General features: G+C 42.7%; 1 protein-coding gene across 5 annotated transcripts in view; it reads right to left on the bottom strand.

Annotated features, from left to right (window-relative positions):
* LOC144690711 (putative helicase with zinc finger domain) overlaps positions 1-27,511 on the bottom strand; it is a 453,895-nt gene that overhangs the window by 212,437 nt on the left and 213,947 nt on the right. For all 5 annotated transcript variants that reach the window (XM_078558475.1, XM_078558473.1, XM_078558477.1 and 2 more), the window contains one exon: positions 19,924-20,107. In XM_078558475.1, the coding sequence (XP_078414601.1) occupies positions 19,924-20,107 (184 nt within the window). The remainder of the gene's footprint in view (positions 1-19,923; positions 20,108-27,511) is intronic.

The raw sequence follows: 27,511 nt of genomic DNA, 5'->3' as shown, positions 1-27,511 counted from the left end.
TTCCACTCAAACTGATTCAACGTCACGACCTATTGCACCTATACCACCGCACTGATACCTTCCTGTATTAACAAAGCTACCCCACCTCCTTTTCCTTTTTGCCTATTTTTCTGGAACGTTGAATACCCTTGAATATCGAGTTCCCAGTCTTGGACACTCTTCAATCACGGCTCTGTAATAGCTATCAAGTCATATCCATTTATTTCTATTTGTGCCGTCAGCTCATCTATCTTGTTACAAATGCTGCGTGCATTCAGTTAAAGAGCCTTAAGCTTTGACTTTATACCATTATTACTCATTCAGGTTCTAATTTCTGCTGCACTCTTCTACTTATATTTTCTTGCCCTACCTGTCACAATTTGATTATTGCTCGCCTCTTCGCTACCCTGCACCTCTGCTCTCTCGTTTCTTTTTGATTTTTTAAACTTCCCTTCAATTGAACCCTCCCTCCCACTAATTAGTTTAAAGTCCTATCTACAACCCTAGTTATACGATTCACCAGGACACTGGTCCCAGCATGGTACAAATGAAGCCCGTCCCAACATAACAGCTCTCTCCTTCCCCAGTACTGGTGCCAGTGCCCCACGAATCGGAACCCATTTCTCCCACACCAATCTTTGAGCCACCTCTCTAATCTTACGCCCTATGCCAATTTGCACGTGGCTCAGGTAGTAATCCGGAGATTATTACCTTTGTGGTTCTGCTTTTTAATTTAGCCCCGAGCTGCTCGTAGTCCCTCAGCAGAACCTCTTTCCTAGTCCTACCTATGTCATTGGTACCTACGTGGACCATGACAACTGGATCCTTCCCCTACCACTCCAAGTTCCTCGCCAGCCCAGAAGAGGGCACCAAGTAGGCAACACAGCCATCGAGACTCTGTCTTTGCTGCAAAGAACAGTATCTATTCACCTAACTGTGGTATCCCCTATTACTACTACATTTCTCTTTTTTCCACCGGCTTGAATGGTGCTCTGTACCATGGTGCTGTGGTCAATTTGCTCATCCTCCCTGTAATCTGTGCCCTGGTCCACACTGGAAGCAAGAAGCTCATACCTACTGGACAAGGATGCCAGTTGAGGTTCCTCCAAAGCTAAATTCTGGATCCCCATACCTGCCTCGCTCACAGTCACACCCTCCTGTCCCTGACCACAGACCAAATTTGATGTAATTAATCCAAGGAGTGTGACTGGTTACAGCACAGGAGAAGTCCATTTGGCCCATCATTCTGTCTTTTCATCTTTATGCCTCAGTGATGAATGACTAGTAACTAAGTACACATCTGACATAATATGGGTACAAGTCATCTGTACTATGGAGTTGCATCAACCATTACAGCTCCCAAGCCGCGTGCCAACTCTCAGTCAAGAGCAAATCAGTTAGTCCCACTCCACTGCCCGTTGCCCAGCAATGTTTTCCAGCATCTCGTCAGTCGCCTCTCATGTTCTCTCGAAGCTCAGCTTGTTCATGAGACCCACTTCCTGCTCCTTCGACCTTATTACAATAAAAAACTGCTGGCCACCCAACTTCCTTTCCTGATTCTCATATTAGAAAATATCGTTAACAAATCCCTCTCTTTAGATATCATCAAATCTGCTGTCATCTACCTTCATCAGATAACCAACGCTTGACCCCACCACCCTTGCAAACTAGCCTCCATCTCCAACCTCCCTTTCCTCTCCAATGTCCTTGAATGTGGTCTCACCTCCCAAATACCTTTCCCACAAATCCATGTTTGAATCCCTGCAATCAAGTCTCTGCCCTGCCACGGTAGCTAAACAGCTCTTACTATAGTCACAAAAGACATCCTATGTCACTGCAACAAAGTTAAACTTTCCTGTATTCCTCCTTATTGTTCTTGACCTACTTGCAGCTTTTGACACAGTTGACCACACCATCCTCCTCCGAAGTCTTTCCACTGTCCTCCAGCTGGGTAAACCTGCATTTGCGTGGTTACATTCTGAACTATCTAATCAAAGCCGAGAATCGCCTGCAATGACTTCCCTTCCTGCCCTTGTATCATTGCCTCTGGTGACTCCCAAGAATCTATCCTTTGACATCTGCTTATTTCTCATCTACATGTGGCCTCTTGGCAAAGTCATTTGAAAACACAGCATTATCTTGTACCTCGTCACCACTACCTCTCTCGACTCTTCTACTATCTCTAAATTGCTTGCTCGATATCCTATTCTGGATGAGCAGAAATTTCCTCTAATTATATACTGAGAGGACCGAAGCCATTGTCTTTGGTGCTGCTCATACAATCATCAATGATAAGCCCAAGGGTGGCAAGCCTTTGTTCATAAGTGAATAGACATCAGAAATGATGAAAGGTCATCGACCTGAAATGTTAACTTTGTTTCTCTCAATAGATACTGCCTGACCTGTTGAGCATTTCCAGCATTTTTTGTCATTATTTCATCATTCCCTCTCCTTAGCTTAGGAATCCGTTCAGGTAGCTTGAACGCCATAAACACTGTACATACGGAACTGTCAACATGACATGGCAGCCACTGTTGGAACATTTATGTGACTGAAGCTTTGACTTTGCTGATGGAAAATGAAGAGATTTGGTTTACATGCAATAAATCAGAGCCTGCCTCAGGCTTTCTTAGTGTAAATGTCAACTATCTGAATTGCACAAATGTTGCATCTGGATGGCTGACATGCTGTTGGCTCCAATCAGGTATCACAACATTCAGCTACAACATTTTTTATTTTATATTTAATACTGACTGTCCCAAGCTGGTAAATTACATGTTCATTACCTTATCTCTGCATTTGAACAAGTCACTTCCATCAAGATTTAGGAAGAAAAACTTGGTCTTCTTAAAAGTGGAAGATGAGTTTAAGTTTACAATTCAAAAATTTGAAGTCCATTTCATCAATTAATGCTCATCCGGTTAAAAAAATTATTTCAAAAACAAGGCCCTTTCTGGGAAACGCAAGAAACATTTCACTTTGTAATTTTGGAACTTGGAACTCAGTCTAACATTTAATTAGATCAGAAAATCCATCAAGCACTCAATTTTGGTTCTTCCTTTTGATCATACGAGTTAAGGGCATGAGTAGGCCGCTTGGCCCTTCGAGCCTGCTCCGCCTTTGAATACGATCATGGCTGATCTGACCTCCGCCTACCCCCGATAATCCTTCACCCCCTTGTTTATCAAGAATCTATCTACCTCTGCCTTGAAAACATTCAAAGACACTGCTTTTGAGGAAGGGAGTTCCAAAGATTTACTACCCTGAGAAAAAATTTCTTCTCATCTTTGTCTTAAATGGGCAAACCCTTATTTTTAAACAGTGACCCCTAGTTCTAGATTCACCCACAAGAGGAAACACCCTTTCCACATCCACCCCATCAAGGCCCCCCAGGATCTTATATATTCAATCAAGTCGCCTTACTCTTCTGAACTCCAGCGGATACAGCCTAGCCTGTCCAATCTTTCCTCCTAAGACAAACCGACCATTCCATGTATTAGTCTAGTGAACCTTCTCTGAACTGCTTCTAATGCATTTACATCCTTCCTTAATTAAGGAGACTAATACTGTACACAATACTCCAGATGTGGTCTTACCAGTGTCCTGTACAACTGAAGCATAATCTCCCTACTTTTATATTCAATTCCTCTCGCAACAAACAATAACATTCTATTAACTTTCCTAATTAGTTGCTGTACCTGCATATTAGCCTTCTGTAATTTATCCATATCTATTTTGTAGATTTTAATTATTAGTGTATCTTGGATATAATTTTCTTTTAAGATAATTAGTGATGGCCAAAATATTTGGAGACAGAATATTCAATGCATCATCTTGGAAGATCCAAATGAAATAACTGTAATTAGCATTAATTCTGAAGTCTCAACATGCTCTTATAAACTCAGTAAACCCAAATAATGCAAAGACTTTATAAACTACCAATTCAATATTTCATTTCCTGGTTAATTTTGAAGTAGAACAATGAATGTAAGCAACAGAATTAGACATAAATGCAAAACCTAATTCTGTCTTTTCATCTTTATGCCTCAGTGATGAATGACTAGTAACTAAGTACACATCTGACATAACATGGGTACAAGTCATCTGTACTATGGAGATGCATCAACCATTACAGCTCCCAATATGCATGTCCTTGACATGCACAGTGATTAACTCAATGCAAGCGATTGCCTCTCACCGTGAAGGTCACCAGCATAAAAGGCTGACCGATTATGAAAATGCACAAGCATATTTTGCCAATTTTATGCATGACTATATTTGAATAATACTGTTGTGTCCTTCTTATGACGATGGCCTCTTTTAAAGTACAAAATTACATTTTTTAAAAATTCGTTCATGGGGTCTGGGCTTCACTGGCTGGGCCAGCATTTATTGCCCATCCCTAGTTGCCCTTGAGATGGTGGTGGTGAGCTGCCTTCTTGAACCACTGCAGACCATGTGGTGTAGGTACACCCACAGTGCTGTTAGAAAGGGAGTTCCAGGATTTTGTCCCAGTGACAGTGAAGGAACGGCAATATATTTCCAAGTCAGGATGGTGAGTGACTTGGAGGGGAACTTCCAGCTGGTGGTGTTCCCATCTATGTGCTGCCCTTGTCCTTCTAGATGGTAGAAGTCATAGGTTTGGAAGGCGCTGTCTAAGGAGCCTTGGTGAATTCCTGCAGTGCATCTTGTAGATGGTACATACTGCTACTGTGCATCGGCGGTAGAGGGAGTGAATGTTTGTGGATGTGGTGCCTATCAAGTGGGCTGATTTGTCCTGGATGATGTCAAGCTTCTTGAGTGCTGTGGGAGCTGTACTCATCCAGGCAAGTGGGGAGTATTCCATCACATTTCTGACTTGTGCATTGTAGATGGTGGACAGGCTTTGGGGAGTCAGGTGGTGAGTTACTCATCACGCAATTCCTAGCCTCTGGCCTGCTCTTGTAGCTACAGTATTTTTATGGCTAGTCCAGTTCAGTTTCTGGTCAATGGTAACCCCCAGTAAGTTCATAGTGGGGAATTGAGTGATGGTAATGCCATTGATCATCAGTGGGCGATGACTGGGTTCTCTCTTGTTGGAGATGGTCATTGCCTGACACTTGTGTGGCACAAATGTTACTTGCCATTTGTCAGCCCAAGCCTGGATATTGTCCAGGTCGTGATGCATTTGGACATGGACTGCTTCAGTATGTGAGGAGGCGCGAATGGTGCTGAACATTATGCAATCATCAGCGAACATCCCCACTTCTGACCTTAGGATGGAAGGAAGGTCATTGATGAAGCAGCTGAAGGTCGTTGGGCTGAGGACACTACCCTGAGGAACTCCTGCAGTGATGTCCTGGAGCTGACATGACTGACCTCCAACAATCACAACCATCTTCCTTTGTGCTAGGTATGACTCTAACCAGCAGAGAGTTTTCCCCCCAATTCCCACTGGCTTCAGTTTTGCTAGGGCTCCTTGATGCCACACTAGGTCAAATGTGGCCTTGATGTCAAGGACAGTCACTCTCACCTCACCTCGGGAGTACAGCTCTTTTGTCCATGTTTGAACCAAGACTGTGATGAGGTCAGGAGCTGAGTGGACCTGGCGGAACCCAAACTGGGCGTCAGTGAGCACGTTATTGCTAAGCAAGTGCCGCGTGATTGCGCTGTTAATGACCCCTTCCATTACTTTACTGATGACTGAGAGTCAACTAATGGGGTGGTAATTTGCCAAGTTGGATTTGTTCTGCTTTTTGTGTACAGGACATAGCTGGGCAATGTTCCACATAGCCAGGTAGATGCCAGTGTTGTAGCTATACTGGAACTGCTTGGCTAGGGGTGCGGCAAGTTCTGAAGCACGAGTCTTCAATACTATTGCCGGAATATTGCCAGGCCCATAGCCTTTGCAGTATCCAGTGCCTTCAGCCATTTCTTGATATCACATATCACATGGAGTGAATCGAATTGGCTGAAGATTGGCATCTGTGATGCTGGGGACCTCCGGAGTAGGCCGAGATGGATCATCCACTTGGCACTTTGTACCACTTTTAACAAAAAGAAATGTAATTCTCTGTGTCTGGTCTCCTAAAGTTTGAACGTGCACAGTTCAGAGGTTGATGCAATAATTAAGCATGAGCATTTACAAGTGTCTTTTCCTTCACTAAATATCAACGCCAGATATTGGTTTGAGCATGTAATTAAGACATGTTGCCTTAACAATGTGTATCTGACAGTGCGTCAAATAGTAGCTGAGTTTGTGGCACACTGCTCCAGGCAGATGACTGAAGATGATGTTCTGTCAGCAAATAGTAAGCTGCTGCATATAGTTTATTTTAACCTTAATAAAGTGTTCTATTTCAACCTTGATATATAATGTGGATACAAAATGTGAAATAAGAACACAATTGTTGCGACACGCACATAAACATTTTATAGGTTAGCCTCTAGTCACAGTCTGCCACAACAGAATAATTTCAAAAACTGAGTATTGAAATATGTCTGGAAAATATCCTTTAGGGTCCTCAAGGAGGAAGTTTTTCCAGATATATAATCATTCAGCAATTTACAGAGGCAATTCAGTACTTCACTCTAGGAGCACAGCAAATAAAGCAAACTGGCATTTAAGTCCAGTTCTAAAGGAAGGTGGTATTGCTGGAATAGGTCTACTCACACTTGTGAAAATTGTTCCAGAGTCTCCTGAATTTAAAATTAATCTCTCAGACACTGTTCTGAGCAGCATAGGGGAAAAGTCTCAGAGGCATAAAAAATATCAAACATGGGCTCTTTGACCAATAGCCAAGAATCATCAGAAGGGAAGGTGACGCACTGTGAGGTTGGACACATCAGACAACCAATGGGAGTTGGAAGGAGGTCATATGACAAAACCTTCAATAAAACCTCCATCCAAATTTCGCAACCCCAGTTGAAGGTGCTGTACTTCAGATGAGACATTAAACTGAGGACATGTCAGCTGCTTTGGGTGGATCCCACAGCACTATTGAACAAGATGCAATGGTGTCTTCCTGTCGTTCTGACCAACATTTTCCCCCAACCAACACCACCAAAAACCAATTTTAATTCCATTGCTATTTTTGACGTCTCGCTATAGAAAAAGTAGTTGCTGTGGATGGGCGACATGAGTTAATTATGTCAAATGTTTGGGATTATGGAAAAACTGATTGCAGTATTCATTGATTTTTTAGCTTTTTTTTGTACCGCTAGCATTAACATTTAAGTGGGTTAAGTCACAAAGCCATGAAAAGGTTTCCTGTCACCAGGTAGTTCTGAGCTTATGACAGTTTTCTGGGAAAGTGCTCCTCCAGGTGTTTTGTGCACACAATAGTGATAGTTTCCTAGGCCCAGCCATCTTCAGCTGCTTCATCAATGACCTTCCTTCCATCATAAGGTCAGAAGTGGGGATGTAGTTGATGATTGCACAATGTTCAGCACCATTCGCAATTCCTCAGATACTGAAGCAGTCCATGTCCAAATGCAGCAATATAATAATATCCAGGCTTGGGGCGACAAGTGGCAAGTAACATTCGCGCCACACAAGTGCCAGGCAATGACCATTCCCAACAAGGGAGAATCTAACCAACGCCCCTTGACATTCAATGGCTTTACCATTGCTGAATTCCCCACTATCAACATCCTGGGGGTTACCATTGACCAGAAACCAAACTGGACTAGCCATATAAATACTGTGGCTACAAGAGCAGGTCAGAGGCCAGGAAACCAGCAGCAAGTAACTTACCTCCTGACTCTCCAAAGCCTGTCCACCATCTACAAGGCACAAGTCAGGAGTGTGATGGAATACTCTCCACTTGCCTGGATGGGTGCAGCTCCAACAACACTTAAGAAGCTCTACACCATTCTGAACAAATCAGCCCACTTAATTGGCGCCCCTTCCACAAACGTTCACTCCCTTCCACCACTGACGAACAGTGACAGCAGTGTGTACCATCTACAAGATGCAATGCAGAAACTTACCAAGGCTCCTTCGGCAGCACCTTCCAAACCTACGACTGCTATCATCTAGAAGGGCAAGGACAGCAGATACATGGGAACACTACCTCCTGGAAGTTCCCCTCCAAGCCACTCACCATCCTGACTAGGAAATACATTGCCATTCCTTCACTGTCGCTGGGTCAAAATATTGGAACTCCCTCCCTAACAGCACTGTGGGCTCAAGAAGGCAGCTCACCACCACCTTCTCAAGGGCAATTAGGGATTGGCAATAAATGCTGGCCTAGCCAGTGACACCCACATCCCGTAAATGAATTTAAAAATGATTAATCATTCCAGGATATGCTATTTGAAATTCCAAGGGTCCGAACTTCATTAGCCCTGCCCGCAAAGTGCTGCTACCCACTTCCCGTGTGGCATATCTGAACTGGAGTGGCACATGAAGGCATTGAAAGGACATGATCATGGCATTATTGACACCAATGGGCTGATGCAACGCCAGGATACCAAAACTGATCAACAAGTGTGCAGGCAGCATCTTCCTTATTCATTCCTGAAACTACAAGCATTAAGAAGGAAGATTGGCCCTGCCCTGGTGCTATTTAAAGAGCCGCTCTACAAGTCTGAGGTGTTTTTAACCTAATTGTTCTCAGGCAGAATTTGTGGTAGCACTTTGGGAAGAAAAATCAGAAAATAACATTGCCTTATATAGATATGGGGGCAGTAGTGGCACTGTCGCTTGCTCTGCAACATGAGCAGGACATATAAAGGAATAGAACAGAGCCACTTGTGACGAAAGACAAGGAGGAGGGCTTGGTACAGAGGCCATAGCCATAAAAATTATCCAGGAGCACCACTTTTATGTTGCAATGAGCCAGGCTATGCTTCACAAAGGTTGACAAAGTAAGTCAACCTGGAGCCTCAAACCTGGGCAATGACTGCCCTCCCAGCAGCTATGAGGATTACTGCCACCCTTACATTGTACTGAATGGAATCCTTCAAGGTAGGAGCAGGTAATATCGGCAAAGTTTCACAGATCACCATGCACAGAAGCATCAGCAAGGTGACAAAAGGACTGTACAGAAGGAGATAGGACCAGCCTTTTCTCCTTAAGGAGGGAACACCAGGTTGGTTCGCCAGGGTATTGGGCTGCCCAAAGATGTAGACCCCCCCATGTTAACAGGAAGCAATGCCACAACGTGCAGTTGGTACACAACCAGACCAAGATGGTCATCTCAATGAATGTCCACTATCTTGGCAGCACCCATATTTTTATCCTGTGACAAACAGCAATGTCAACCATCTTTGGGCTTGCAAGACACACCACACAATGGCTGATGAGCAACAAGGATGACCCCTGCAAATATGGCTCACGACCCACATCAGCCATCCCAACCCATGAGGCCAGAGGACTTCAATGAAAGCCATGGAGCTGCCTGCAACACTATGAAGTGAGCCATTGCTCCCCCAAAACAAAGGTTGTGCTGCTTAGATTATTCAGAGATCATGGAGAGGAGCAGGGGTGGGGGGGGGGGGGGGGGGCATCAGGAGTGGGTTTATCTCTGCAGTACATACCTAGAGGGGGGTGGCGGTACAGGGTCCACGATGTGTGATATGCTGCACCCTCCAAAACCTTGCAATTAAGAGGGCACAGCCACTGCCTCCTGAGAGGTCACCACCCTTGGAAGGTGAGGGAAGAGGAAGGTAGGAGACCACATCTGCCATGTGTAAATGGATAGAGTGAGAGCAACAGCACTATGAGGCTTTGCTTCAGTTAAAATGACCTTCCCACCCACAACATGGATCCACCATTCCCTAACAGTGCAGTCATTTCAGACTTCCCATTACAAAATCCCTTTGGTCAGTATCATTCAATAAAGACCAACAGCAAAAACCATCACTGAATAAATTAATCCAGAAGTACATCAATAATGCAAACGAAAGAACTAATCATCCTTGTGAATCCCTTTAGCGCCCGTTTTGCAGGCGCCTTTGCCTGTTCTAGCACTCCTATGCAGTGCTACCCCAGTGGCTGCAGCACAGCTGGCAGAAAGCTGCTGACTTTCACTGGAGCAACTGTAGATGATCTTGCAGGATGCTCTGAAGTAGCCCTGGGCCTTGAGGGCCCTATTTGGGGCTGCACCATCTCAACAAATGCGGCAGCAGTCTGGGTTGCATGGGTCAGCAAGGGCTGTGGCAGAGTGATGGTGGTGCGAGCACAAATGGTGTCATCCTGAGAAAGGACAACAGATTCTTGTTCCCATCTCCCGCTGTCACTCCCATGGGACAGCACTTCAGCAATCCTCAATTTGCTGGAGCATTGATTGCTGGACTGACAAGAGAGCCTTTGAGCACTGAGATTGCATCCACTGGATGGCAGCAGTCTGGGCCTGCATACCAGTAGCCAGGGATTTCATGACCTCTGTCTAAACTTCCAAGGCAGCGCCAAAATATTGGGAGGCCTCCATCTGTGCTGTAGTGAAAGTTGAGACAGCAGCATGCAGATGTTCCATCATGGGTCGATCTGGCATTGCTGGCATAGAGCTCACCACCATTTCCACAGTGGAAAGGATGGGCTCTAAGCTCTGCTTAATGCCCTGTGTCATGGTGGAGCCAGACTACTTCATGCTCCTAGCCAGTGACTGGAGGCTACCTGGCTGGCCTGCCAATGCTCCAAGCATTTTGGTGTGCATCGTCATCAGCATTTTCCTCATCTGAGCCCCCGTGGCAGAACTAGTCTGTGATCTCGCACTTCGGGAGGTTTGCATACCAGCTGACCCATCCCTCTAGCCTGACCACAGCTCACTCCTGCCTGGTGATTCACCACATGCAGATCCTGACTTTACTAGCTTCTAAAGTACCTGCAATCCTGTATCTGAGTTAGTGGCTGCAATTGTGAGTGCAAGGTCAAGTCATGGTGCTTCTCCCTAAGAGGTCTCCCCTTTTTCTTGCCCTTCTGCTTGAGGGTACAATGGCTGAGCAGCCGGCAGTTCTTGACTATCTGAAAGCACAAAAGCATTAGCAGGGGGTTAGGAGTGATGAAAGAGTAGGTAGCGAGGAAAGCAGGAAGTCCAAGTTCAGTCCAGTTGCAGTTTCCATTTCATGGCACCTTTCAGGATGAGGAGTGAGTTGAGATGGTGCATAAGGTGACAATTTACCATCATTCTGGATGGCCTTGGCAGCACCAGGTGCCACAGGAAATGGCATTGGTGCCCATAATCCTATGCAGCATCTCCTTGAAACTGCTAACAGGATGCAGGTGTACTGGTTCACTGTCGGTCCTATTTGTATTCCCTCCTGTTGTGGGTGACATTCTTCTGCAAAAGAGAGGGCAGAATGTCAGAGACTGTTTGTCACTGTGGTTGGATGATGTGCCTGCCTTAGCTGAATAGCTGCAGATTTGGGGAAGTGGTAGAGTTGTGTGCGTGGCTGGCCTGATTGCAAGTGAGGTGCAGTATATGTCAGGGTGAGTCTGGGAGTTCCTCTGGGTGAGTGATGGGGGTGTGATGCATTGAGCAGTGTGGGAGGTGGGTGGTGTGAGATGTGACATGCAGCTACATTCGCTCATCTTGACCACCCAAGTAAGATCATTAAACTTTGTCTGAGACTGCTGCCAGGTTCTGGGAATCACACAACGATCAACCATTTGCTCCCATTCCCTGCAGAAACTCTTTCTTGATGCTTCCTGCCCCCCAACACAAACATGGACTCCTCCCAATCTCTGACTGATGTGCCCAAGGTGGTGTTACTAAAGAAGGGAGGCCTTTCCTTCACCTGGTGTGCCATTCTCCTTCTCCCTCAGTGCCAAAATGCATTGCAGTAACCTCTCTTTCATAAGGACTTCACCTTTAAAAAGGAACGGCTGCATGTAACACGCAGTTTCTTCACAATGCTACTCAGCTCCCTGCGGTGTGTATGAATAGTGGCCGCACAATGAAGTCCAGGGAACAGGCTGCCGGTGCAAATGCTTCAATTGAGGAAATGAGGTCGGTATACAAATTTTACGTGCTGCCCACCTTATTTCCAACGTGTGCAGACAGGTCGGGAATCATGGCCCCTGCATCCAAAAATCGGGGCAAACAAATTTCCAGCTCCAAATATTTTGTAATGTTGTCAGAAGTGCCTTGCCACTTAAGATGTTCTTTAATTCAAGCTGTCGTAGCTAGAAGATAACAAGAACATCCTTGTGCACCACTTAAAGGGTTGGCTCCGACTACAGGTACAGTAGTAACTTTGAGTGACAATTGTTGCTGAGAACAATGAGAAGAAGATGGAGTGCGACTGGGTGGCGTTCCCTGTAATTGATTCAGAATTGGCACAGAATTCTTCCTCGATATTTATATTGACAATCTGGAATCAGTGAGAGAGGGCCTCTCAAGTTTGTAACTGGCATAGCCAAAAAGCTGTCACACCTTACAAGCCTTGGCCAGCTAAACCAGGGTGGTATTGCCAGAGAATATTACAGTAAGTGTTCTCTGTTTGAAGGGACAAGTTATGCCTGTTGTCTTATAAAAAGAGGAGTGCAGGGAGACATAAATCTCACTTGTTGCTGTGCGTTCATCTATTCAATAAGAATAAAAACACTTCAGTTCCAAGCCTGTGACTTGATTCTATAAAAATGTTTATCTAGTCCATTATTCACAGGGGTGTAGTTGGTGATGATTGACTCAAGCAAATATCTAATATAATGGCCCCAAAACATGCCAATCATTTGATAAACAGAATGAAGTGTAATGTCTGACTATATCTATAGCAAATTCACATTTTAGAATGAAACAAGGGCTTCAAGAAAAATACCCCTGGGTGGTTCATCATTTGAAAAAGAATGAAAACTTGGAAAACAACAGCAAGCCACTCAGCACCTGAAATGCTCATTAGATATTCAGCAGCACAGAACATCTGGCATAATAGTCTCTTCATCATATTGTCACAGACTGTAGAGTGTAGTTACACTGATTTTCAACTGAAGAATTTAATCTAAATAAAACGTCTTACCATTCACCCCACCATTTTTCGTAATATGTAAATCACTGGAATCCATTTATTATCTTTACATATTTATTAGTTTGTGCCAGGAGAGCTGAAAATTCCCAAACTAATATTAAGTTTAATAATTGAATGATGAATGTTTTCCTGGATTTACCAACAATTGGCTGAAAGCAGTTTAAAGCTTAATCAAATTATCAAATAAACTATGATCAAGACCTAGGCAAACAGAATAGGTGTATAATTGCTACAAAAGCACTGTGGACTTGGACCAAATTTTTAAAATCAAGGGGTTTGTTGAAACAAATACATAAATGTGCACACTGTCCACACAAAACAAACAATAATAAGCAGAAACAAAAACAGGCAAAATAGGAGATCTGGAACAAAAAAAGAAAATGCTGGAAAAACTCAGTAGGTCTAGCAGCATCTGTGGAGAGAGAAACAGAGCTTCTCCAGCTCTGAAGAAGGGTCTTACGGACTCAAAACATTAACTCTGTTTCCCTCTCCACAGATGCTGCTAGACCTGCTGAGTTTTTGCAGCATTTTCTGTTTTTGTTCCAGATTTCCAGCATTCGTAGTATTTTGGTTTTATCAATATAGAGGGTCTCAGGTCCTGCAAAGTCTATAAATAGAGGAAACTACACAGATTCTGGTATAATAAATTTATAAAGGTGTTTCCGATACATAAAGCTGCAGCCAAAGACAAATGCTGTTCTTTGGACATTGGCTGCCCTTGGAAATATAAATAGGCCGTATTATATTGTTCTTTCAGCACCACTGAGACATTTTGCATAGGTCCTGTAAAATGTTGCAGAAGTGCACTTTGGTATGATACAGTACCAAAAAGCTAATAAAGCAATCATCTCCTGAAATCAGTGCTGCAACTTCAATAAAAGCACCTCATGCAATCAGTAGAGGTGATCTCACAGCAAAGTAATCCAAGAACTGTATTTATTCAATGGTCAATTAATGTGAGCTCTTAAGATCAATAGTCACTATACAGAAAGGAGTGGCACACACAACATCAACTGCTCTTTTGGAGATTCTGTTCCATGCACACACTACGTTATAGGAGGAAATTTCTTCCAATCCTAACGCTAATTTGAAGTTTGTAAACTTGTACCTCTGCCCTCTCGTCCAAAATAATGGCCAGCTTGCACCTACATCACTAATGTCCTTCAACATTTCTGGATTTGATTTGAACCAAGTAAGCCCAATGTCAGAACAAGATCTGGAACAGGTTTCTGAGGTGTGCTTCTACCAATCAGCCCCTGACATTAGCTTAGCAGCTAGGAGAAGGAGAAAAGCAACTGTGGAGGCAAAGTCTTGCCAATAAGGACAGGAAAAGCAATGACAAAAAATGCACTAGTGCATATATTTTCAGGCCTAAACTACAATTTGCATTTATATAGTACCTTTAATGTTGTAAAACATCCAAAGGTTCTTCACAGGAGCTTTATCAAACAAAATTTGACACCAAGCTACAGAAGGAAATATTAGGGTCAGTGACCAAAACAAGAGGTAGGTTTTAGGACCGTCCTAAAAAAGGCAAAGAGAAAAAGAGAAGTGGAGAGGTTTGGGGAGATAATTCCAGTGTTAAGGGTAATGGAAGCTAAAGACATGGCAGCCAATGGCACAATGATTAAAATTGGGGATGTGCTAGAGGCCAGGATTGGAGGAACGCAGAAATCTCAGAGGGTTGTAGGGCTACACCGGGTTACAGAAATAGAGAGGGGCAAGACCAAGGAGGGATTTGAATACAGGGATGAGAATTTTTAAATTGAGGGCTTGCCGGACGCACCAAGAGCTCCGGTGATATATGTATTGCATGTTCTCGGTTTGGGAAGGTGTGCGGCAAATAACACGCCTGAAAATTTGCTCACATGTAATATCAAAACAAACACTAAATAAAATTAATAAGTCAAGTTTCTTTACAGTTTGTCTGTACAGAACTGTAGACAAGCATACCTGGCCTCCCAATTTTCATCATAAATCAATTTCAACTTGTCCAGAACTCCATTGCTCATATCCCATCTCACACTTTATCTCTATCTTTCCACACTCTCCCTGCCAACTTCTATTGTCTCCCCATTATCCAGTGTCTAAAATGTAAAACCTTGTCATCATTTTTAAACCCTCACTCCATCCTACTTCCATTTATTTCAAGCCCCATGACCCAGAACTCACCCTTTACTCTAAGATAAAGGCAAAATATTGCAGATGCTGGAAATCTGAAACAAAAAATGCCGGAAAAATTCAGCAGGTCTCTGACAGCATCTGTGGAGAGAAAGACAGAGTTAACGTTTCGAATCCGATACGGACTCAAAACGTTAACTCTGTCTTTCTCTCCACAGATGCTGTTAGGCCTGCTGGGTTTATCCAGCATTTTTTGTTTTTGTTTCACACTTTACTCTTCTGTCTCTGACAGACTGTATGACTGTCTTTCTTCATCCACCATAGCCCCAGAGTATCTACTGATTTTATTGTGCCCTCGATCACCTCTGCTACTTGTCTCCCATTTCCAGGATTGTGTCCTTTGTTTCCTGCAATTCACCTTTGATTATTTGTCACAGGAAAGGCATAACATAAGACTAAATTCTTGAGTGAACTGAGAAATGTATACAGCAACATGTTAAGATATGAAAAAGAAACCAGACTGGACAATTGCATTAAGCCTTCCACCCAAGTTGCCAATTACACCATGTCACACAATTATGTTAAACTAATGTCTCCTCAGCAAATCCAGATCTCCAACAACTTTTACCTTTAAATCAGAGAGAGAAATATCTTCCATTTCCCCTCCCTGCAACTAAAAATCTAACTTCAAACCATAACAGATGAAGTCAATTCTAATTTTTGAATGGCTACTCCAAGATGACTTCAGGGGATTAGTAACATTTAATTCTGTTACAGTCCCCTGATGCACAAGAGCTTCCCTTTCATACTTTGCAAGCAACCAATTTATTCAGCACAGTACAACATGCTGAGTTTCCACTTTTTTTATAACAGGTAATAATTTAAAAATTTGCTCAAGAATTGGGGCAAAAATTCACATCCTGGCGAAGTGTAAATTCTATGGTTATTCAAAATAGAAAAAAACAGCAGCATGCAAATGGGAATCCTAGATTAAAAGCACTGATGTAGAATGCTAATTATGGTGTACAGTCAAATCTCAATATACATGCTACTGGTTTTTGACAAGATCTGTGATCAGAATATCTATGAACTGCAGATAAAAATTGCCATGTTACAGGTCATGGCCCTGCTGTTAGTTAGATATCTCCCTCAGTGGCTCAATCTAAAATGCAAATGATTCAAAAGGGCATTGTTGCCAAACCACCTCATTGTTAACCAATAATTCGGCTGTTACAGATTACTGTTTTAAAAACACACAAAACTATAATTCACACAATAGCAGATGCAACACTCTTTACATAGGAAATGGAATTGACCATTCAGCCCCTCAAGCTATCATCATGCAAGCCTTCACTATTGAACAGTCAGGCAGGACTTTCAGTTTACCATCTCAATAAAAATGTGGCACCTCCAAAATTGCAGTACCCACTCAATATTATTGAAACAGGATCCCACTGGTGCATAAGCCAAAATGGGCAATGGCTGACCTCATATGCATTTGAGCAATGGTCCAAATAACAAAGAGACATGTAAAAACATTACTCAAAGGCAACATGTCAATCATCTTTCACATAAATGTATTCATGGACACAAAGTGGAGATGAGCTCTCCAAGCTTTATGTCATGCAGATTTGAGATATGAAATATTAACTAATACATTTTCTGTTATGAACTGTTTACTTAGTCAACACCTGTGCTTAGCAAGGTTAGTTTTTTGATTGTTAGAAAGTAATCAAAGATTATTCACAGAGAATGTATTAGCTATCTCAGTGGAAAGGTTGAAGAGAATTTCAGTTTATTTTCCAAGTGACTTAAACACTGCCAGAAGATACATTTGTGTTATTAGCTTTCTTCAACTGCCCATGTCAATCACAGCACCAAGGCAGGAAAATAAAGACAGGAACCATCCTACAACAGGGAAAGCAGTAAATGTGATGGGCCAACAGTGCACTAAGTCTTTAAATGGACCAGAGAAGGCAGGTCACAGATTGAAATACAGTGAGATGAGTAGATGATACATTAAAAAAGGCCAAAAACTGGTTGAATAGCCCCTGGACCCCTCTACCCCAATAGATTATTAAAAATTTTTAATGTTTATATCTGACCCCATCAACTACCTAATACTGCCAGACTCCAATCACCCTCCAATGTCAAGCTGGACCTGCTTCTCAAAGGCTCTTTCACCCATCACCACCTACCCCTAGACGCTCTCTCAGTTTCCCAATCTACACATTTAATGCTGTTAGGGCCTGTACTATCCCTTATGTTCCCAGATCTCAGAATCTATTTGTCCAATGCTCACCAGGATGATGTATCAGCCAGTTCAGAATGTCAAACTCACCATGAGATCTACAAAATGAGATCTAATGTAATAATGTGGTGCATATGAGGCAAGTCTTTTTTTAAATATGAAGCGTGAGTAACACAACAGACATTTTTTTTAAACCTAAGCCTTACTTCAGACAGTATTTTTGAGGATAGTAAATGTTGATATTTCTTCCAGTGTGGATGAGTAGGGCTTATTTCTAAAGATGAAGAAAAACACATCAATACCACAGAAGAGGGTTTTATCTTATGCTTTGAAACCAGTAGTTTGATGCACTGATGTTCAATTCTTGCATTTAATGTTGTCATTAAGCAAACCAACATTCTGCACAATAGTGTAAACTTGGTTTCAGCATTATGCCTAACCAAATAGCAAACTCACAGCCTTTCCAATATTGTCCTATAAGGTAGTAACCAGAGTTGGGGGAGGTGGAAGCAGTGGGTGGAGAACAATTGCCTCTGTATAACCTGCTTCTAGCAACTGGTTGCAGAGCATCCATACTGTTGGGGTAAAAAATAGGGGAGAAGGATAATGCATCAGGGTTAAAGTAAAATGTCACATCTGACAGTCAGTGCTGATCAGATATGCATGCACTTATTAGGAAATAACTGTGCTACACATCACACTAACTAAACCGTCCTGCCCACCAGAGTGCACATATGGGATATCTCAAAAAATCTGTTTAAAAGCTGCAAATACATGGTGAAGTCAAGCTTGGCAGTAATTTGTGCAATCAGAAATGAAGGTAGGATCTGGGGAGTTCCCTCCTGGATTTGGTTCATCTCTCTGACGTCATTCCAAGTTGGGATACATTAACATAAACACTCTTGGGATGAGTCATTCTCAACATCTACAGATCATCATTGTATTTATTTTAACACAACACAGCTTTATCTTTCTTGGTGCTTACCCTGGCCATTACATCAACATTAGAGTAATCAAGTCATTCAACCTGAAGTCATCATGCAATGACAGTCATGCAATGACTGTGTTGTGACAGATTCCACCACTTTCTGATGTTTGATTTGGCAATGATACAAACAATACTGATGGTTTGCCATAATAGTGCAAGTAAGTTCCAGGAATTTGTGCGATTCTGTAAAGTTACCTGGACTTAAGATATTTGAATGAAAACAGATCTCAGGTTGTCAAAATCAAAAGATACAATGGCTTGTAATTACCATACTGTATCCAACTGCTTGTAACTGACAATTTAATCAACCTCATTATAGATCTGGAATGCATCAATAGCCAGCAATTAGCTTCAGGCCAGTACAAGTGCTCATTAACCTATCATAACCTTGAAGGGCAATTTCTTTATTATTGATTCGGCATTTCTTTTACAGTACAAGAAGTAGACTAAACAAAATCAGGAGTGGCAGCTTTCTTGCAAATTGTCAGCAGTATTTTAGGACTATTACAACATATTTTGTTAAAAGCATCAACAGATACAATTTTGTCTTTCAACTTGTGTCCAGTGTCACAAAGTAGAAAACCATAGCCCATTCATTTTCACAGATTAATGTCTTTTCCAGCTCACTTAATGGTTCATTTGGTAAAGTTTGCATAGTTCAACTACATGAAGGTTCCATTATACCCAGTCTGACCACATCATTCACACTACAGTAACTCCACTTTCCTGCCTATTTCAACTTTTGATCAATACCAATGACTTGTTGGAAATTACATATATATGTGTGCATGCCAGTGAGAAACTGAGACACACACTTAGGCCTGGATGTGATACTTCCATCGGAATAAACTATGCATGCTTACTGCCTAGGTTCATGCATGAAGAATGGCTGTTACAAGTACCATAGGTGACAAAAGCTCAAGAAGCTCAATGCCAACACCATCAAAAAAGGAGAAAATGCAACAGTATTTTTTTCAAATTTACAAAAATGGCTCCACAATTTCCTTTCCTCACAGAACCAATAGGCAGCTACTCCCAGACGTCTTACATTATACTGCCAATAAACAGTTGTTTAGAAAAAATGAGAGCCTTGAGGTGATACATTAAACAATTTTCCCCTGCCTCTTTATGGAAGAGCAACCAGGCCTCAGTCCAATTCATTCTCAGCAGAGAGAAGGAACTCCATTTACATGGAATCAGAGCTTGTGAACTTGGGTTTTACTACATTCTCTAATCTGTGACTAACCTTTAAAGGCAGTTGCTACTCAGCACTGAAAAAACAAGCTTTTTGAAGTTATTGTAAATTTATGATGATTCCATTGTGCCATGCACTGCCCATGTTCACAATATATCACACATTGAATATTCTTTGTACACAACCAGGCAACACTGCATGGGATGGTTCTTCTGAGGGATATTTAATTAAATTAATTAAATAGATATTTAAGATACAAAGAAAACTGTAAATTTTAGAAATGTGAAATAAAACAGACAATACAGAAGATCTGTGAACGTCAGGGCATCAACAAGCCAGCAGTTTTGACAAAAGGCTTCCAAAGTTCATCTGTTTTCACTTCTTCCGATACTGCCAGACCGACAGGCAAGTTTTAGAGAAGACATTCAGGGCACTCACCTTGTATGTTCAAGACATGTTCAACAGTGACATCATTAAGTTTCTTTTTCTGCATCTCTGCACGGATTCGCATGGCTTGATTGGCATATGGCGTCACAACTCCTATGCTATTTTCATCCAGCTTCCCCCAGGCCACTGGCCATCTCCTCTGCAATTCTTCCACTTGCTCAGCTACTTCCAAAACCTGAAACAGATTACATTTAAATAGTAATTCATTATCCTCCCATGATTCCTAACCTCCCAAAAACAAATAGGTTTGCTTAGCATCCTCTTAAAAATGCTACTTCAGGAAGACAAAGTAGTAAAATTATTTGGCAGTGACCAACTTGCACAGAAACTGGGAGTATTTCAGGCTGCAACTTATTTAAAAGGTCATTGGTACTTGAATGGTCAATTTGGACAGGCTCAATTCCTAGATTGGCTGTTCTGATAAGTAAACTGCTCAGCATAGTAATTCTGTGCTGCAGACAAAACAATACTTACAAACATTTCAAAAAACATGCATTGACTGGAAAAGATAAAATTCATAGTAGCAAATGGATCTTGCACCATTTATTAACAAGGTCATTAAATGTGTCTCAGCCCTGGAGCTCCAAACAAAATACTGAAACAGATAGCTTGTGTACCAGGAATCAATACATTAAGTGCAACATCTTCACTGTAGCATTTACTAACTCCAGTTTTGGCACCATATCTGATTCAAGAAATATGCCTTTGACCAAACACCGATGTATATGTCCAGGACTCCACTTTAAGATGTTCAGTATGGCAATGATTCTATGGTAAATTAAAATGTTTAGCCACCTTGACCTTAAGCTCAGCCTATCCTGCCAACAGAAACAGATATAACTAATTAAAATCAATGAAGGCACTAATTCATGACAGATTACAAACCAATGATGGACAGTTATGTTTCAAAGGGCCACCACATTCTTTCAAAGAATTGTTGCCTGTGATTCAGTATGAGCAATACGTAATATACTTCAAAAAGTAATTAACATCTGTTCACACGCAAACCCATTTATTGATCACTTTTCCTGTAAAGACGTCTCTGCGCATTTTGCTATCTCCAATTATTTCTGCATGAATTACTTTGAGACCTTTTGCTTACATGATAAAGTGCCAAATAAATACAATTATTTGTTGTCCTACACCTCCTGTTTTCTCTCTATATGTGCCACTTCAACAGTTTCTCTCCCATCTGTATGCTTCTTAAAACCTCTCTCATTGTCTCTGGATGTATGTCTGATTTTAGTCACCTGGCGAGATCCTCTATTGCCCTTGGTATCACCTTTTCTCTGCCTCCCCATCTCAGGATGCTTCTCATGCACTTGCTCTCCTCTCAAGATCTTATTTCAACTCTCTAAACTTCTCTCATTCTATGTCCATTACAGACTTTCCTTTCATGTCTGAAACTTGATTGCATCCACTCATTGCAGGCCTACCCCACATGTGTATATAAAATTGTATCATATACTAGTCTATGGACACCTTAACTGCTTCTTTTTTACAGTCCTTTTATGTGAGGCGCAGGTCCTGAGTGAAGTGGTTCAATGTTGATGCCACTTTTGTTTCAAATTTACATTAATGACTGATTCAGAAACTCAGTGTAAATTGGTCAAATTTGTAGATGATACCAAAATAGAAAGGGCAGTTAGATCACAAAGGGCAGCTCAGAAATTACAAAATAAGTTGGACAGATTATTTAATTGGGCAGAGCAACAACGAGTGAAATTTAATGTGGATAGATATAAGATGTTGCACATAGAATTGGCACATGCTCCACGAATGATGTTGAAATAGTTAAGGATGAAGTTGAAAGAGGCCCGAGTCTTAGACTCAACATTCCACTGGTTCAACCAATGCACAGCAGTGTTTCAATTAAGCTGATAAAATAGGCCAAAACAGTAGATACAGGTAGAGGAAATCCTGAGCAAACTGTACAGGGTTCTGATCCACCTGCGTCTTGGGAAGTATGTCCAGTCTGGCCATTGAGACAAAATAGAGACACTCAAGAACTGGAGGGAATTAGAAGAAGAATGACTCTATTGTCACAAATTATGAGCAAAGATTGAAGAATCTTAGGCATTTCTGTTCCGAAAGGGAAGTACCTGAAACGCAATCTTTAGAGGCATATAACATAGTTTTATAGAAAATTAAAATCCTGAAAATGACTTTAGCTAAATTGTAAGACTTCGACAAGGGTTCAAAGTAGTGTAAATGAAAATTAGAACTAAGATCAAAGAGTATTGCTGAAAAAAGAGACTTGCTGTTGAAGCTTTTGGTCTTGCACTCCATAGAACCATAGAAAAGTTACAGCACAGAAGGAGGCCATTTGGCCCATCTTGTCCATGCCAGCCTGAGGACACCCAGGTGCCCTTTCTAATCCCACCTTCCTGCACCCAGCCCATAGCCCTGCAGCTTGCAGCACTTAAGGTGCAGATCAAGGTACTTTTTAAAAGAGTTTAAAGTTTCTGCCTCTACCACCAACTTGGGCAGCGAATTCCAGACACCCACTACTCTCTGCGTAAAAAAGTTCTTCCTCATTTCCCCCCCTACACCTTCTGCCACTTATCTTGAATCTATGGCCCCTGGTTCTAGAATTCTCCACCAAGAGAAACAATTTTATCCTGTCCACTCTATCCATTCCCCTCATAATTTTGTACACCTCAATCAAGTCACCTCTTAGCCTTCTTTGTTCTAAGGAAAATAACCCCAACCTATCCAATCTCTCCTCGTAGCTACACTTTTCTAACCCTGGCAACATTCTTGCAAACCTCCTCTGCACATTCTCCAGAGCCATTATACCCTTCCTGTAATGTGGTGACCAGAACTGCACGCAATACTCCAGCTGTGGCCTCACCAGTGTTTTACACAATTCCAACATTATATCCTTACTTTTATATTCTATCCCTCTGCCAATAAAGGAGAGCATTCCACATGCCTTCTTTACAACCTTGTCTACTTGAACTGCTGCCTTCAGGGACCTGTGTACTTGTACGCCAAGATCTCTCACTTCATCTACCCCTCTTAGTATATTTCCATTTATTGTGTAATCCCTGTAACTGTTTGACCTCCCTAAATGTGTGACCTTATACTTCGCTATGTTAAAATCCATCTGCCACTTTACCGCCCACTCCACCAACCCATCTATATCGTTTTGGAGATTGTGGCTATCCTCTACACTATCCACTACTCGGCCAATCTTTGTCTCATCTGCAAATTTCCCAACTGTGCCCCCCACGTTCATGTCCAAATCATTAATATATAACACAAACAGCAAGGGTGCCAACACCGAGCCCTGCGGAACACCACTTGAGACAACTTTCCATTCGCAAGGGCATCCATCGACCATTACCCTTTGTTTCCTGTTACAAAGCCAACCTTTTATCCAGTTTGCCACATTACCCTGAATCCCATGGGCTTTTACTTTCCTGACCAATCTGCCATGTGGTACCTTGTCAAATGCCTTGCTAAAATCCATGTACACAATCCACTGCACTACCTTCATCAACCCTTCTTGTCACTTCCTCAAAGAATTCAATCAAATTTGTGAGGCAAGACCTTCCTTTAACAAATCCATGCTGACCATCCCTGACTAGTCCATGCCTTTCCACATGACAGTTAATCCTATCTCTCAGAATTGATTCTACTAATTTGCTCACCACCGATGTAAGACTAACTGGCCTATAATTGTTTGGCATTTCCTTTGATCCCTTTTTAAACAATGGAACTACATTTGCATTTCTCCAGTCCTCCGGTACCTGTATCTAGTGAAGATGGGAAAATCATCCTCAGAGCATCTGTATCTCCTCCCTCAGAAACAATCCATCTGGCCCTGGTAACTTATCAACTTTCAAGGATTTCAACCCTTCGAGTACTTCCTCTCTCTTTATGACTATCCCGTCCAATATCTCGCAGTGTTCCTCCTGGACTACTATATCTACATCCTCCCTTTCCTTTGTAAACATGGAGACAAAATATTCATTCAAAACCCTTCCCACAGCCTCTACATCTACACACAAGTTTCCATCTTCATCTCTGATAGGTCCCACTTTTTCCTTAACTAACCTTTTCGCATTAATGTATTGGTAAAACATCTTTGGGTTATCCTTAACTTTACTTGCTAATTTTTTTTCATGCCCTCTCTTTGATTTCCTTACTTCCTTTTTTACTTTGTCCCTGCACTTCCTATATTCGTCTAGGCTATCTGCAGTGCTTAGTTCTTTGTGCCTATCGTGCGCTTTGTTTTTCTGTTTGATCTTCCCCTGTATTCCTCTAGACAACCAGGGGGGTCTAGATTTGGCAGTACCACTCTTATTTTTGTATGGGGCATGTCTACTTTGTACAATTAGGATCTCGCTTTTTAGTGCTTCCCACTGGTTTATCCTCCAGCAGTGCTGTCCAGTCCACCTCAGCCAAGTCCCTTCTCATTTCTGCAAAATTTGCCTCCCCTTAGTTCAAGACTTTTACTCGTGCCTTATCTCTGTCCTTTTCCATGGTAATGCTAAATCTAACTGAATTGTGATCACTGTCCCCGATATGGTCGCCAACTGTCACTTCACCCACTTGCCCTTCTTCATTCCCCAAGACTAGGTCTAGAATTGCATCTCCTCTCGTTGGGTTTGTCACTAACTGGTTGAAAAAATTTTCCTGGACACACTGCATGAATTTTTCTCCCTCAGTGCCCCTTATATTGTTTGAATCCCAGCTGATATTAGGATAGCTGAAGTCTCCTACTATTATTGCCCTCTTGTTCTTACAAGCAGAAATTTGCTTACATATTTGTTCTTCTATCTCCCTCTCAGTATTTGGGGGCCTGTAGTATACTCCCAGTAGTGTGACTAACCCTTTTTTATTTCTAAGCTCAATCCATACAGCCTCATTTGTTGACCCATTTAGTATATCATCCCTTCTCACAACTGGAATTGATTCTTTAACCATTAGTGCTACCGCACCCCCTTTTTTTATCTCCTACTCTATCATGTCTGAAGACTCTGTAACTAGGGATAGTAAGCTGCCAGTTTTGTCCCTCCTTTAGCCAGGTCTCCGTTATAGCAATGACATCCTGCTGCCACGTGTCTACCTGTGCCCTTAACTCATCTACCTTGTTTGTAATACTCCTTGCATTGAAGTATAAACAGTTTAACCCCGTCAATTTCCCTTGCTGGACACTTCGTAAACTTTGCTTCTCCTGTAACTCCATGTCCATCACAACATCCCGAGCTAATGTTCTACCTCCATTTTTCTGATCTGAATCTGACCTATCTGATCCCACTCCTGGGATCCCATCCCCCTGCCACACTAGTTTAAATACTCCCCAACAAAACTAGCAAAAGCACCCACAAGGACACTGGTCCCAGCTCTGCCTGGGTGCAGCCCGTCCGGTTTGTACAGGTCCCACCTTTCCCAGAACTGGTCCCAGTGTCTCAGGAATCTGAATCCCTCCTGGCTACACCATCTATCCAGCCACGTGTTCATTTGGTCTATCCTCTTATTCCTGCTCTCCCTAGTACGTGGAACTGGGAGTAATCCTGAGATTACTACATTTGAGGTCCTGCATTTTAATTTATCTCCTAACTTCCTGTACTGAGCTTGCAGGTCCTCATCCCTTAGTTTACCTATGTGATTGGTACCAATGCGTACCACGACCACTGGCTGTTTACCTTCCCTCCCCAGAATGTCCTGCAGCCGCTCCGTGAAATCCTGGACCCTGGCACCAGGGAGGCAACATATCATCCTTGATTCACGTTTGCAGCCACAGAAGCGTCCGTCTGTGCCCCTAACTATTGAATCCCCTATCACTATAGCCCTGCCACTTGTTTTCCTCCCGTCCCTCTGAGCAGCAGAGCCACCCACGGTGCCGTGAACTTGGCTGTTGCTGCTTTCCCTTGAGAGGCCATCCCCCTCAACAGTATCCAAAGCGGTATATCTGTTAGAGAGGGGGATGACCACAGGGACTCCTGCACTACCTTCCTGAGTCTTTTACTGTTCCTGATGGTCACCCATTCCCTTTCTGCCTGTGTAATCTTCACCTGCGGTGTGTCCACCTCGCTAAACGTGCTATCCACGACTTGCTCAGCATCGTGGATGCTCCACAATGAGTCCATCCGCAGCTCCAGCTCCGAAATCCGGTTAGCTAGAAGCTGCATTTGGACACACCTTCCGCACACATGGTCACCAGGGACGTTGGAACATGCGCAGGAATGCCAAATTTCAAAGGGAGCAATAATTTATACTGCATGAGAAAATGATGCTGATTGATTGGCAAGTTGACTCTCATTGGTTGAGGCATTGCCAAGGAGAATATCCAGGAGCTATTGTCCCACACTTCTGTTTAATTCAAAAAAGCCACAATGTCTGGACATGTTCCTTTTGCCTGGAGAGGACTAGTTCCTGTGAATGAATATATGTGGTGTCCAGCAAGCGTAAGTGGGCCACATTACGAGCCCAACTGATAGTCATAAATTTGTTGTTGGTGTAATTCTTAGCAGACTCTGGATTGTTCGGTAAGTGCTGTCCAATCACGGAGTAACATCTAACATTAGACATTGGCTCAGGTCTTTTGTGCAGTGGCAATGATCTCTCATTGCCGCTGTGCTCGAAAATTCACCCGTCTCAATGCTGCTACGCATTTCTACCAGGGTCTTCAGAGCCCGGCATTCACAGAAATGCTCAGAGCAGAGTTGGGGGAAGACAGGACATGCCTGCCGCCTTTTTATGGTACCAGCTGCCATATGGTAAGTTTAAAGGTCCAGTTTGAATATTAGTGAGCGGGTGGAGTCTGTGGAGTGGGTGGACTGCGTGGGTTGGTGAGGTGGCTAAGTGATTAGGGGGTAAGTAGGTGAGGGGCTAAGTGGGTAGGGGAGTAGATCAATGAGTGGGTAGTCGGGTCGGGTAAATAGTTGGGTCAGGTTGCAGGGGGGTGATATTTGGCTCGGGGTGTACTCAGGTGGTTGGAGGTACTTGGGTCAGGGGAGGTAGTTGGGTCGGGTCGGGGGTTTTGTTGGGGGGAATAGTAGGATTGAGATGGGAGGTAGTCGGGTGCTCGGAGGGGTAGTCAGAGGGTTGGGGATAGTCAGAGGGTGACTGGGGGTCAGTTGTGTAGTGACCCAGATGTAAGACTAGATTTTTTCTGTCTAACATTTTCTGGGTAACAACCGAGGTAAGTACCTTGGAACTGTCCCAAATCTCCAACTCTAACTCAGAGCCAGAGACATTTGCGCAGCAAGGAGGGGAGCAAGCGGGCAATTCCCACGGAGGTCCATGCTTCATGACTTCCACAGGGTCCCAACACGCATCTTCATTCATACGTATGGCCTGGTAGGTTCTGAATTTTGCAAGCATGGGCAGGTTGAGTACGGTCAGCTGAAAGGATGTGCTGTTTGATACCATCCGCCAGTCGTTGGGACATATATTCTATGAATCCGAGACTGCATTGGCACTGAAATTCACATACCACATTACTCATTTGTCTGGTAGGCAGAATGTCTTTTTGGCTTGCAAAACTCAGAACATAATGTCTAACGTCAGGTGTGACCCCGTGATCGGACAGCACTTTTCAGTAATAGTCACGTGCAGTACTACC

The sequence above is a fragment of the Cetorhinus maximus genome, chromosome 15 (assembly GCF_964194155.1).
Source record: "Cetorhinus maximus chromosome 15, sCetMax3.hap1.1, whole genome shotgun sequence".
NCBI classification, from domain to species: Eukaryota; Metazoa; Chordata; class Chondrichthyes; order Lamniformes; family Cetorhinidae; genus Cetorhinus; species Cetorhinus maximus.
Note: the sequence above shows the minus strand (reverse complement) of the source record. Positions and strands in the feature narration are given on the sequence as shown.